This window comes from Chroicocephalus ridibundus, chromosome Z (genome assembly GCF_963924245.1).
Source record: "Chroicocephalus ridibundus chromosome Z, bChrRid1.1, whole genome shotgun sequence".
Classification (NCBI taxonomy): domain Eukaryota; kingdom Metazoa; phylum Chordata; class Aves; order Charadriiformes; family Laridae; genus Chroicocephalus; species Chroicocephalus ridibundus.
Genome location: NC_086316.1, coordinates 84,563,986 through 84,577,454, shown reverse-complemented (window position 1 = coordinate 84,577,454; position 13,469 = coordinate 84,563,986). Strand labels below are relative to the sequence as shown.

Genomic DNA, 13,469 nt, shown 5'->3' with positions numbered 1-13,469 from the left:
GAGGAGGGCCAGAAGGACAAGTTGCCTACTTATCATGACGCTGGAGTACAAAAACGCGTTCAGTTTTATAGGGCAGTATAGCTGCTTCAACAACAACTGTGCCCTGAATTACCTACAAGTAACAACAGTACAAGAGTCTTAGGATTTAAAAGATGACAGCTATGGCAGAGCCTGAAATCACTCTTTGCCTGTTGACAGTGGCACACCATTCTTAACCAAGATAATTTGGGAAGCGGTGGTAAAAGACACCACGATCCTACTCCGACCGTATGTGTTTGACAACAATTGGTTTGCAGTAGTACAATTTGGGCTCTAAGTAATAACACATCTAGCCCACAACTAGATTACCCCATAAATTAAGCAGCCTTCCGTGGTAAAAACCTTTAAGACTCAACTATGCAGCAAATCACAAACCTCCCCCAAAATCCCAACACCCCCGGGAACGGGAAGGAAAACCAGTAAAGGAGGAATAATCTTTAATTAACACCCCTTGTGCTGAGCAGCCCCGCACTGTCTGAAAAAGCAGCTAAAAGCACTCTTGGCTGTTATTGCAAATAAGATGGCAGATTTCGGAGAACCCGAGGCGAAGTGGCTCGCACAAAACCACCCGGGGCATTCTCCGGCGTGCGGGAGAGAGCACGGGGAGAGCGGTCTGCACGACCGGCAGCGGAGGAAAGTTTAACCGGGGCCGGGCCGGCTGGGGAGCCTTTAGAGAGGGTACCCAGATCCACAAAAAATAATAATAAAAGTTTGGGGGCCGGGGGGAGGGAGGTGGTGTATTTTTTTCCTCGCGGGGGAGGCGGGGAAGGAGGCGGGAAGGGGAACCCGGCGCAGCGGAGAAGCCCCCGGGCGGGGGCGGGTGAGGAGAAGGGGGGGGGGGGGGGGGGGCGCTGCCCCGGGCTGCCCGGCGGCGGGGGGGAGGCGGGCGGGAGGAAGGGTCGCGCTGCGGGCGGCCTCGGCGGGCGGGCGGCAGCCGAGAGCGGATGTTACCTGGGCCGCGGGCGGCGGCGGAGCGGCCGCTCTCCGGGCGCGGCCTGCGCTGAGGGGCAGGGGCGGCGGCGGCGGCGGGGGGGGGGGGCCTTCCCTCGCCTCAGCCGGCCCCGGTGCGGCGGTGCGGGCCAGGCCTCCGCCCCCCCGCCCTCCCCTCCCCGGGCTGCGGCCGGGCCGGGCCGGCGGGGCGGCGCTGGCAGGGGAGGGGGGGACCTGTGACGGTCGCGGCCGCCGCCTTCTTGTTGTTGTTGTTGTTGTTGTTGCCGCGGCTCCGGCCGCTCGCGCTCCGCGGCCGCCGCCGACACGTCCAGCCGCCAGCGCGCATGCGCCACATCCGGGTAACACACGCGCCCCCCCCCTCCCCACCGCCCAGCGCCGCCGCCGCGCCTGCGCGCCCGCCCCGCGGTTGCCGCGCAGCCGGCAGGCGGAGAGCGGGGCGGGCGGGCGCGTTCCGGGTTTATTTGTGTGGTTGGCGTCCGCCGGCGGCGGCGCGCTGGGAGGGGCAGGGCGGGCAGCGCTGCAGGGACTGCAAACACGGCCCCTAAAATGCCACCCCAGGGAAGGCACGGGTCCACAAACCGACCCCTGTAAGTGCAAAAACCCGGAAATGCCACCCCCGTCAATGCACAGCCCCATAAATACAAGCCCCATAAGCGTGAAACCCCACAAAAGCAGCCCCCGCAAGGTGAAACCCCTCAAATACAATCCCGGCAAATGCAGAGCCCCGTAAATGCAACCCCTGTAAGCGTAAAACCCCACAAACGCAACCCCCACAAGTGCACGGCCCTGCAACTGCAACCCTCTCAAATGTATGGGCCAGAAAGGCAACCCCCATCAATGCAAAGCCCTGCAAACCTAACCCCCACAAGCCCAAAATCCCACAAAAGCAACCCCCAGAACTTGAAAGTCCTGCAAATAACATCCCCAACAAACTCACAGGACCACAAATACCACCCCCATAAGTGCACAGCCCCGCAACTGTAACCCCCATAAATATATCGCCTGGCAAATACAAGCCCCGTAAGTGCAAAGCCCTGCAAATACAACCCTAACAAATGCACAGCCGCAAAAGTACAACCCCCACAAGTGCAAAACCCCAAAAATGCAACCCCCAGAAGGTGAAACCCCTGCAAATGCAACCCCAACAAACTCATAGCCCCGCAAATGCAAAGCTCCACGAACGCAACCCCAACAAATGCACAGGGCCACAAATGCAACCCCCAAAAATACATGGTCGGGGAAATACAGCCCCCATAAATACATTACCCATGAAATACAACCCCCCCATAAAAGCGCAAAGCCCTGCAAACATATCCCCAACAGATGCACAGCCTCAGAAATACAACCCCCCCCCCAAGTGCCAAACCCCAAAAATGCAACCCCCAAGAAGGTGAACGTCCCACAAATGCAACCCCAACAAACTCACAGCCCCGCAAATGCAACCCCCATATATACATGGTCTGGGAAATACAACCCCCATAAATATACGGTCTTGGAAATCAACGCCCCGGAGCGCAAACCCCTGCAAATGCAACCCCAACAAATGCACATGGCCACAAATGCAACCCCCATAAATATATGGCCCGGGAAATACACCCCCCCCTAAGTGCAAAGCCCTGCAAACACAACCCCAACAAATGCAACCCCCACAAGTGCAAAACCCCAGAAATGCAGCCCCCAGAAGACGAAACCCCTGCAAATGCATCCCCAACAAACTCACAGCCCCACAAGTGCAATCTCCAAAAGTGCAAGGCCCTGTAACCGCAACCCCAAGAAAGGCACAGGCACACAAATGCACCCCCATAAATCCACAGCCCCACAAATGCAACCCCCACAGGTGCAAAACCCCAAAAACGTAACCCCCAGAAGTCGAAAGCCTTGCAAATGCACGCCCAACAAATGCACAGGGCTACAAATACAACCCCAATAAACACAGGGCTGGGGAAATACAAGCCCCGTAAGCGCAAATCCCTGCAACTGCCACCCCAACAAATGCACAGCCCCCCAAGTGCAACCCTCATAACTACACGGTCTGGGAAATGCAACCCCCAGAAATGCATCGCACGGGAAATACAACCCTCATAAATGCAAAGCCCTGCAAACAACCCCAACAACCTCACAGCCCCGCAAGTGCAGCCGCTTTTCCCATTCCTCATCCAGCAAAAAGCAAACTCTCCCAAGGAATTCAGCTGAAAAAGAAAAGATTGGGGTTTGGTTTGTTGTTTTTTTTGGTTTTTTTTAAATTAGAAAGTTACACCTTTCTACCTTTGTGATGTTTGGCCACCGTTAGAAGACAAAACAGAAGGGAAAAGGCGCACGAAATCCCATATCCGCTGCCCGTCACAATATATTTTCGCTAAATAAGTGGGGTGTTTGGCAAGGTGCTGGTGTGCTCGCGCAGCTGCTCTGATAAGAAGTAAGAATGATGGAAATTTTTAAAAATTGCTAACTTGCCATACCAAAATTTCCTGCTCACATGATTTAAGTCATTTACAGTCACTTCCACATCCTTAAGAAGATCTTAGTGATGAAAAGCGATGTGAAAAGCTGCTATATTTGTCCTCTTTTCCTGGGTTTAGATGTAATTGAAGCCTCTCCGCACCAGGATTTGCTGAGTGCGTTGCAAATTACCCATTTCTAGAGTTTTTGAAGCGTTACGGGATTGGAGCCGAGACCTCCGGTTCCGCGGGGAGCCCGTCCCGTGCAGGGCTCATGGACGGCAGCAGAATCCAGGCTGCCTCTGCGCCGGCAAGGTACGGCCCAGCGCTTCCCCTCCCTCTCCAAGGTGTATCATTTAAAAAAAAAAAATATATATATATAAAAAAAAATCATTAAATAATTCACCATTTGTAAGCACGGCCTCTCCCTCCTTGCCCTTGCAGAACCCGGCAGACGATTTGCTCAAATATGGGGATGAAAGATGCAAAATATTAATGCTGAGCACAAAGCCGTGTAATATTTTATTTCCCATTGGTTGTATAATGGCAAAAAATAAGTCTAAATATAATATGTTAAATCTCCTTCCGTGGGCCCTAGTTGGCTTTCAAGGCATACCATGAACCACATCCCCTCAGGATGCTGTTACTAACGCTGCGTTTTAAGCATCTTTTCACCAGGCAGCTGAAAACCCCAAATTTTGGTTATAAGAGTGGAAAGTGCTGGGAAATCGGGTGCAATTTACCACCGTATTTCACAAGCAGGTGGGAGCAAGCTGCAAATTTGACAAGGAAATCCTCAGCGAGGACTCTGTAGCTGGGTTACGGGGTAGCGTGATTCATTAACTCCTACAATACGTATTAAATCCGAAAGGATCTGCATTAGGTATCTTAAAAGTACAGTTTGCGTCGCGGTAACTCTCTTGTGTTTACACACACGTCTGTTTTGAGGTTCATAAAGCAATTGTCACGGTGTCCTGCTCAACTGGACGGTGAAATGTGGAATTTGGGGGTGCACAAGCTGTTGAGCTGGTGCCACCCTCAGTCTCCAGTGCCCCAAGCTCGGCATGGTGTCCACAAGCATCCCTGGAGGGGTTCAAGGCCAGGTTGGACGGGGCTTGGAGCAACCTGGGCTGGCGGGAGGTGTCCCTGCCCAGGGCAGGGGGTGGAATGGGATGGTCTTTAAGGGCCCTTCCAACCCAAACCATTCTGCGATTCTGTGACTGCTCTGGAGCTGTAAGGGACCGGGGTGACCATCAGGCAGGTGCTTCACCAGAGAAGACGCTGAGCTGCTGCCTCATCTTTATCCAAACCCAAGCAGCTCCAGCAACACTTAGTCCTAGGAAGGACCTTTACAGACCATTAAGGTGGTTCTGAAAGGCTGGGGGTGGGTACCGTGTCCAAACCACCTAAACTCCTTTGAACTCAAACATTTTTCAAATATCAAATGCTGGTACGAGCAGGATCAATTTAACATGTTGTGGTTTAGAATCCATCCCTGCCTCCCTCCCCCCCCGCCTAAAATGTTACTTTCATCAAATTTCTGTAGCTTGTTCTACCTCAAGATCCCAATCAATACGTTTTTATTCTTAATAAAAAATGCATTAAGTTGTTGTAGTGACTATGTGCCAAACCACCGATTTCAGTGAGACCTGGATCGGTCCTACCACCTCGCCAGAAATTAGATTTCTAGAATGAAGCCATCCGAGGTAAATAATTAATACCCTTTTCCTTATAAACGAACATAATTCAGTAAGAGCAAATTATTTTAAAAGTCTGTTTAAAAAAATATATGTATAAAAACGCTCCCAAATGAAGACTGTGTTTCATAACCAGATGAAGCGTCCCACCGTGGGCCACGGGGAGAGGTGTATCATAGAGTAGGATCATCGAATGGTTTGGGTGGGAAGGGACCTTTAAAGGTCATCTAGTCCAACCCCCCTGCAGTGAGCAGGGACATGTTCCGCTAGATCAGGTTGCTCAGAGCCTCATCAAGCCTGGCCTTGAATGTCTCCAGGGATGGGGCCTCCACCCCCTCTCTGGGCAACCTGGGCCAGTGTCTCACCACCCTCATTGAAAAGAACTTCTTCCTCATGGCTAATCTAACCCTGCCCAGCTCTAGTTTAAACGATTGCCCCTTGTCCTAGCGCTACATGTCCTTGCAAACAGCCCCTCTCCAAAGGCTGAACCCCCTCCAGCATCCAGGATCCCTTTTCCCAGCTGGATTCCAAGCCCAGACTCCATCTCGAGCTCTCCGTCCTCGACACAGACTGTACCACGCTCAGGGCACGTGGGGTACTTATTTGTCAATCTTTTTTGCAAGCTCACGTGGATCTCAGCAGAAGGAAGATTCCCCCTCGCTCCTTTTTGGTCCGCATTCATCCGCGCGGTTCGCGGGACACGTAGAACGCAGGAACATCTCCGCTGCCACAAAGCTCTTCGCCTCTTCTTTCCTCCCTCCTCTTCTTTCCTGTAACATCAAAAGCTTCTTTCGCAGTTTATCAAGTCCCTCCGCCGGTACCAGCTAAAAAAGGAACCAAACTTAGAGGAACTCCTCCAGGAAAGCAGAAGAATTTTTAAAATAAGTTATTCAAAGCTAAAAAAATATAAAATAAAAATCTTCATTTACAAACCCAGACCTTGTTAAAACACCCTCCCGGTCCCTCCGGGACCAGACTGGAGTCCCTTACCTGCTGTCAGACGGAATACTCTCAGGCAATGCGAAGGAATTCTGTTCTCTGGTAATTAACGAATGGTTAATGGAAAGATAAACTCATTGAGAAAACAGACAATTTATGGTCCAAATTTTTCTGTCCTCACTGGCGCACATGTTCCCATTAATTTAATTCAAGTCTCACCAGCAGTCAGATTTATGAAGTAATTTCGTATCCAGACTTCGGGAGAAGAGTGGACCATGGGAAGCAAAACCACACGGGTCTGTCACAAGGAGACAACTCTAACTCGATTATAAATACTGAAATATATTAAATTGGAAACATAGGAACGTCACGTAACTCCAGCGCTAACCGTACCCTCATTCACCAACATACCAAAAAGAAATAACTTAAAAAAACGACATCCATGTAGTTAATCCGGCGTTCACTACAGACCAGGCAGCTTGCAGGTCTCCTTCGCTGCGATGAAACGAGCATTTCCTCCCTGGATGATCCATGCCGAATAAACTGCCACCCCAAAAAAATGCACAAACACCTCAACTCCGCGCAACAAAACCCCCAGCGATTCATCTCACCCACACCCTCCGTCGTTTGAATGGGAACCGAAGCAATTCCTGAATTCACAGCAATTAATTAACCACGCGAATGCAAAAATATATGTACTGCCGGGAGGGGTAACCCAGTTCTGGAACAGCACGAGCCGCAGCGGCGGGTGCACACATTTCAGGGTGCATAAGCTTTTGGATTGTCCCTTGTTCTTATTTCCAGCCTTGAAGTTGTTCCCTAAACTTCGCGAATGGCTTAAAAATAGGAATTTGGGGTTGTTCCCGCGTGGGAGCAGAGCAGGTCAGGACAACGAAGGAAGTTGTTCTAGAAGAGCTGGAGTCTGCCCAGCTTTTGACTGCATAAAGCAGAGTGGGGTATCACGGTGACGGCGCCTGCCGTTAATTTCTATCTTACACAAGAAAAAACAATTTCTGGGAGGAAAGAACATGCCCCGGCACGATCTGTAGCCTCTGCCCGCTTTACACCATTTTTAAGAGAGAACGCCTGGAAATCGGTGAGTTTCTGCGCCAGAAGTCATGTTTTTACAGTTTGCAACTCTTCTCAGTATTTTTTTTGGGGGGGGGGGAAGAAATCAGACTTCTTCTACACTTGATGCTTACTTGAGGCACAAAATATTAATATTGGTGCGATTCAGTTACTGTAACCGCAGGTAAGACAGAAGGCTGGGGATAAGACACCCGATTCAATTCCGTCTGTTCAGCCAAACACCAGGAAACCACACTCCTTTTCTTTTTCTTCGAAGACCGTTGCTTAATTACAGCCAAGTACGCCCTTAGCAAAGAAAATGTGAAGTGTACAGAAAAATTATCCGCAGGATTTAACATCCTCCTGTCCCCAGCTTGGGCTGGGAGAGGTTTACCACCGTGCGCAAACCACCTTTGAGCCAGCATTTACAAGATTTTTAAAAAGCAGGAGGGTTTTCCTTTTTTTGGAGCTCTGTTCTTCTACATTTAAAGCAGGGAGGGAAATGGTACATTGAAATAAATTCATTTTCCATCTGTATTACCATCCACTCAACAAAAATACAAGCACAGTCTCTCGCAGCTGTTCTTAAACCTGAGAGTTTCCGGTGTTCATTAGAAAGCTACAAAGTGTTTCAGCTTTCGGGAATCCATGCTGGGAAAAGATATTTAGGGTAGATCTTTCAGAAACACCGATTTTACTTCTGACCAGAAAACTGAGCGGAAATTTGGGAAATTCCAACTTCTGGTTTGTTTTGAGGCGGCAAGAAAAGGAGATAAAGCTGGTCTACACCTCCCTTAATTGAAAGAATAAAGACGTCGCAGAAACAAGTGAAATTCCTCCCGTAGGAGTATTTATAGAAATATGCTTTTATCAGGATAATTTGTCTTTGAAAATGCACTTGGAGGAACACTTCAGGAAAGACTGCTCGTCACCTGCCTGAAGACTTCCAGAGTATACTTCCCAAACTTTACTGATGCGGGGAATAGGTCAGGCTTCGGAGCTTTAAATGAATCAAATTGTTCAGAGCGATTCACTTCTGACAGGAAGCCTCAACTATTGTTTATTTATGAGAAAACTTCATATGCAAAGGGAGAATTATAAGAGCTCCTCCACCTGAGCAGAGCCAACACCCCCAGCTACAAACACTCGCTTTAATAAATACTTTATTCGTTTCAGTGGAATGGTCCCCTTACACAGCAATGGGATAACAGTTACAAAATACTGTTTTTCAAAGGCTTGTAACAGGCAAGAGATCTTAAATTCTGGTGCAGAACGCAAACCTTTCCGAGGGCTCTATTAAGACCAACGATCCAGTGCTCTGCTCCAGGAATCTGTGGTCCAAGGGAAAACCCCGGGCTGTGAAGGCTTGCGTCAGCCTACGCATTCGGTTTCTGGGGAGTTTAGGTGTCTGAAACCATCACTTACGAATTTATTCCAAGTTCCAGGTGTTTGATTATCCTTTTTTCTTGCTTCACAAAGCTGTACCTGGCACTCTCTCCAGTTTGCAATGGTTCTCTGCATCCACAGAAGAGAATGAGTTTGGATACCGGAAACGCTACCATTATTTTTAAGCACCAGCCAACACACCCGTCCTTTACGCCTCCATACAGAGCTTGCTAACACTACAATTTTTACTTTTTCATTGGAATTTCTATTGTCATAAAATCCTCAGCTAGTGTTACTTCTTGACCATCTAACACCGCCTCCGCCTGTCTCTTCAGCTCGGTGACGTCCGCGTCTCCCTCCCCTCGCTGCGCAGCTGGTTTATACCGCTGACTGAAGTGGGTCAAAACCAGTTTCTTAACTTTACACAGTTTTGCAAAATCCGATGCCATTTTTGGAGTGCTGTGACCATGCTCTCTGGCCTTTTCCTCTTGGGTATCATCCAAGGTGGCTTCATGTATCAGTACATCTGCTTCACGGCAAAGCTTCACGGCCGCATCTCCAACCACCCCTGAACAATCCCCCAAAATGCAAATTTTTCTTCCAGGAATAGGGTCTTCTAAGACGTCTGACGGAGAAATTGTTACTCCATTTTCTAGAACGATTGCCATTCCATTCTTCAGCTTCCCATATAAAGGACCGGGTTGAACTCCTGGTACATAAAGGCAAAAGAGTCCGTAAGCATTACCATGAGCGTCAGATTTAAAAAAAAAAGCACTTAAGAAGAGATACACTATACATACAGCCGTCTCACTGAAAAAATACAACCTCAATACAAACAGCAATTGATATTTCACATACTTATTAGAAATAAAGAGCTTGTAACGTTAGCAGGAAGTCTGTTTGAAGACAAGCGATATTCTTCAGATTAAAGTCAATAAAATCATGCAAATACACCGGCCATATGTTTCCCCGAATGCCACGTTGCGCTTTTTAAACTTTAACATCTGAACTTGTCTGCTCTTCCCAGTATGAGAACGGCCTGCAATATTAATTGGCGTTAGTGTTACACACCAATTCGGACTGCTGCACTGGCATGAAGTATTAAAACATCTTCAATAGAAAGTGGAAAATTGAATTAAAATGGATTACGGAGAGATACAGCAGCTCCAATTTGCTAGAACCCCTAGGTCACGAAAAGATTTCAGTTGCCTGTGAACCCCATTTTGTTACGTTTGCTGAAAATTGGAGTCACTGCTCGGCTCGAACACACGCATTTAGGCTTTAAAAAAATTAAAAAGAGGAAAACATAAGTCAAAGTAGTTACCGAGGTCTTTCAGCTTCTGTACGTTGAGTTTACCGGTCCGGGGCTTTTCTTCCACCACGAAGCCAAAGGAAGGAATGCGGTGAAATAGGCGAAACGCTTTCAGAACCAGCTGCTCATCCTCAACCAGCAAGTAGGAGTTTTCCACGGGATCCAGGTGGAGGATTCTCCCTTGTGCTCCCTGGGGAGACACCTCACCTCTGTCCAAGTAAGAAAACTCCTTAAATTCTTCTGCGGGGCACTGGTCCCGCGTAGGTACCAGTTCATGAACGGTGTAGGGAAAGAGAAGTTGCGAGTGGGAGAGCTCCATGCTCCTCCAGATGAAGTTTCGCAGTCCTACTGGTCCATAAATATCAACAGGCGGTTTGTTTGGGTCGGGGCTGCTTTGGAGGCTAATTGTACACAGCAGGCCAGGAAGTCCAAAAAAGTGGTCACCGTGAAGATGAGTTATGAAAATCTTGGTAATTCTGCCTAGCGATTCGAACAGGAAAAGAAAAACAAACCAGGAAAAGACAAGAAAATAAATCAACACCGTAACAACTCAGAAATAATCGCTTTTTGGCAAGAAGTAGGAAATAAGGAAGGAAGGAGGGAAATTAAAATAAAACTAGCATTTAAGCAATAAATCCCAAGCCATAAAGTAATTGTTTTTCCACGGTAGCAATAAGTGTCCACACAAGGTTTATTTTGGCTTGATTTGTCAAGAAAAGAATGCTCAGACAAAAGTTTTAGATGCTTCTAAGCAAAACGCGCTACAAGCACGGAACAGAACTGACTGGTGACATCTGTCATACTAAAAGGCAAAGAAGGGCCGGAAAGTGGTTGTGCTTTCATAAATTACGTGGAACCTGTAGACTAATGAGAAACATAAAAGTGGAATTTGTGTCGTTTCTAGTTTTGAGTCTAGCACATGACGTGATCACAATTAAAAAAAAAAAGCATCCAGTTTTGATTTTGAAGTTTTTTAAAAAGCAAGAACCCCGTGGTTCCTGACTGGTTTGTTTTGAACAGATGAAATATTGCACTTAAAGATTTGGGCTTTGTTTCACATCTGAGTTTGTCTCACTTCAGCTCCCCGGCACCGGGCCCTGCCCTTGCTAGATTAAAAAAGCCCAGAATTTTCTCTCCTTACAAACACGTGTACTTTGATCAGGCTGCCTCAAGTCTCCTCTGCTAGCTGAGTTCCTGCTTCCTCGTGCTAAGGCATTTTCTCCAGCATCTGTTCGGAGCGGGCGATAGGAAGGGCAGAATCCCTTTGTTTTGATTGAAGAACAATTTAGTAAAAACTAGTCTAGTCACTTGGTCTGACAGCTTCAGATTTTGGAGGGGCAGGAGGATGGTTTTCTGTTTATAACTGATAATTCCATCGTTAAAACTTGGAAGTCCAAAGTCTGCTCTTGCCACTGTAGACTGTAAAAGCACAGCGACCGATGGTAACTCTGGTTTCTACTTTATTTGCCAAAACGTAAAAGTCACCACGAATACACGCAACTTTACTTGAAAACAAAAGCATAATATTTATTGACAGAAGACTGGCAGGAGGTGTTGTCTAGAGCTGCCTTCAGACGAATACAAACTCTGCCAGTTTAAAGCTGCTCTGTGGTCCACGTTTGAAATTACAAAGCCCAAGAAATTAATTCAGGAGAGTTTGGTTCCCGAACACAATTCTTTACCAAAGGGCAATCGAGGATTACTGCACGGCAGGTTCAGCAACTGCCACCCATACGCGGCACCTTCAGATGCTCAGGCATGTTTAGCATGTATTCAAATACCGTCAGCACGAGGACAAAGTATTTTGTTTAGATCTCATGAAACTTTTCCCCTCCCCTCATCACAATGCCTCCCAACAGCACAAACCTGCTCTGAGATGGCTCTTCATGAATTGTGTTTGAGTTCCCTCTCCACAGTCGAAGAGCCAGCACTCTCCTTCCCGGCGAAGCACTAACGCCGACGCTCCTCTTGTTGGCGAGGGATAGGCTGAGCCTGTGCCGAGGAAAGTTATGTCCATCGACATTTTGAATACGTCGGTATGCCACCTGAAAAAAAGAGATTTGGAGCTGCTGAACATACGTATTTATTCTGGGAAAGAAACATTTTCGCTTTCCCTCACGGCATACTATGTACTTTGTGAGGATCAAATTCCCCTTGCCTTAAAAAATAAAAATAAAACCTCCCCGAAGTAGGACGTGACTTTCAGACAACATAATATTTGCAAGCAGCACATTTCTTTTTTATGTCAACGGAAGGTTGCAAACACACAGCCCAAACATAAGACCTTTGTTCGCCACCTAAAAAAATTGCCCTATCCAGCTGGAAATGCTCTAATCTTTAAACCCACTATGAGTTCTTTCTTCTTCACTTTATTTAAACTTTGAATTTTCCTGCACGTGCTTTCCTCTAACAGCCTTTTCAGAATGACTAACACCGGACAGCCCCTGCTGACGCTCAAACGCCGTTACTGGACGTCAGGGTGGGCAGCCCAGCGCCGCAGAGCGGGAAGATTCGCTCCCCTCAAAACAACTTCAGGGACCGCGAGAGGCTGGAGCGACCTGACGTGCTTCGCCTTTGCAACGGCACCCTTGAAAGCCATCCGTGTTTTACCTCTCGTCGGTGTTAAGTGAAAAATTAACCACTACCAGACGTTTACGTGGCCTGAAGGCTGCGTGACAGATCACGGGACACTCCTGCAGCAGGAGGATCTATGGGATGAGTTGCCATACCCTCGTTGTTCACGTATCCGGACGCGGAGCCCGGCTGGCCGGCAGGAGCAGGACGACCTTGGGAAAGCTGCGTTAGGAGCAAAACGTCCAACCACACGACTCCGACGCCGTCTCGGGCTGCGCCTTCTCCAGCCTCAGTCTTCCCACACCTTGTTCCTACCTCCTTTTCAGACGTTATTTCCACTTCATTTCAGCCTCCGGGTGCCTCAACAGCTTCAGATACCTTTCAAGCAAAATAATTATCGATTTTTCACGTTTAGTTGCTTTCAGAGGAGGTGCCGCAGCTCTCCGAAGGAGAGCAGCCCTCCTCCCTGGTGCCCTCCCGAGCACACCAAGGTGCAACACGTCATTACCTGATAAATGCCATCATCGCACCCCCTAAAAAAGCAGAAATAAACATTTGGCTTCCTTTTCCTCAGCGTAAAAGCAGATTAGCACCTTCCCGGATGACTGGTCTCGCAGTAACTCCCCGGGTTTGCGTCCCGGGGCCGGGACGCGGGGCCAGGCCAGGCCTCGCCCCTCCCGCGGCACCTCACGGGCCGCGCCGGGCCTTGCCCCGCCGCCTCCGCCCGCCGCTCCCCGGGAGGGCTTGCGGGGAAGGGCCCGCGGCGGGGCCGGGGGGAGCCGAGGCCGCTGGGCCGCGGGGAAGGGAGGCGGCTCCGGGGTTTGGTCAGAAAATAAGGCCCAGGCCCGGCCCGGGTTCCCTCCCCCGGGCGGCGGCAGGCGGAGCCCGGCCCGGTCCCCGCCGCCTCAGCGCCCTCACGGGCCGGGAAGAGCCGCGGCGACGGCGGGGCCGGGGCCTGCGGAGGGCCCGGGGCCAGGCCGGCCTGAGGGGACCCCGCTATAACTAACGTCGGTGCTTGCGGCAACTCGGTAGAGCTCAAGCCTTATTTTTGTAATTCTTTTTTTT

General features: G+C 49.1%; 2 protein-coding genes across 6 annotated transcripts in view; both read right to left on the bottom strand.

Annotated features, from left to right (window-relative positions):
- The window catches only part of SMAD4 (SMAD family member 4), a 30,625-nt gene extending 29,291 nt beyond the window's left edge, over positions 1–1,334 (bottom strand). For 2 of the 3 annotated variants that reach the window (XM_063321017.1, XM_063321018.1), the window contains exon 1: positions 991–1,333. The gene's annotated coding sequence lies outside the window, so the exon portion shown is untranslated. Of the gene's footprint in view, positions 1–990 lie in introns of all 3 variants that reach the window. The other variant, XM_063321016.1, reaches the window with a different exon arrangement.
- Positions 1,335–7,863: 6,529 nt separating this feature from the next.
- ELAC1 (elaC ribonuclease Z 1) lies at positions 7,864–13,237 on the bottom strand. Of its 3 annotated transcripts, none has more exons than XM_063319653.1 (5): positions 12,913–13,237; positions 12,476–12,782; positions 11,697–11,875; positions 9,843–10,310; positions 7,864–9,227 (listed from the first exon to the last, which is right to left on the bottom strand). In XM_063319653.1, the coding sequence occupies exons 3-5, from the start codon at positions 11,851–11,853 to the stop codon at positions 8,764–8,766; spliced, it is 1,089 nt and encodes a 362-aa protein (XP_063175723.1). In that variant the 5' UTR covers positions 11,854–11,875; positions 12,476–12,782; positions 12,913–13,237; the 3' UTR covers positions 7,864–8,763. The 3 variants fall into 3 exon arrangements, with proteins under 3 accessions (XP_063175723.1, XP_063175724.1, XP_063175722.1); XM_063319654.1 differs by having other exon boundaries at positions 12,720–12,782; XM_063319652.1 differs by having other exon boundaries at positions 7,866–9,227; positions 12,560–12,782; positions 12,913–13,233.
- Between the last annotated feature and the right edge of the window lie 232 nt (positions 13,238–13,469).

Excerpts from the sequence above, each read along its gene's own strand:
- ELAC1 (XM_063319653.1), bottom strand. The coding sequence starts at position 11,853 with ATGTCGATGGACATAACTTTCCTCGGCACAGGCTCAGCCTATCCCTCG. Across the intron at positions 10,311-11,696 it reads GAAGAGCCATCTCAGAGCAG|GCAGAATTACCAAGATTTTC; the intron begins GTTTGTGCTGTT and ends TCGAATCGCTAG. Across the intron at positions 9,228-9,842 it reads ACAGAAGCTGAAAGACCTCG|GAGTTCAACCCGGTCCTTTA; the intron begins GTAACTACTTTG and ends TTTATGTACCAG.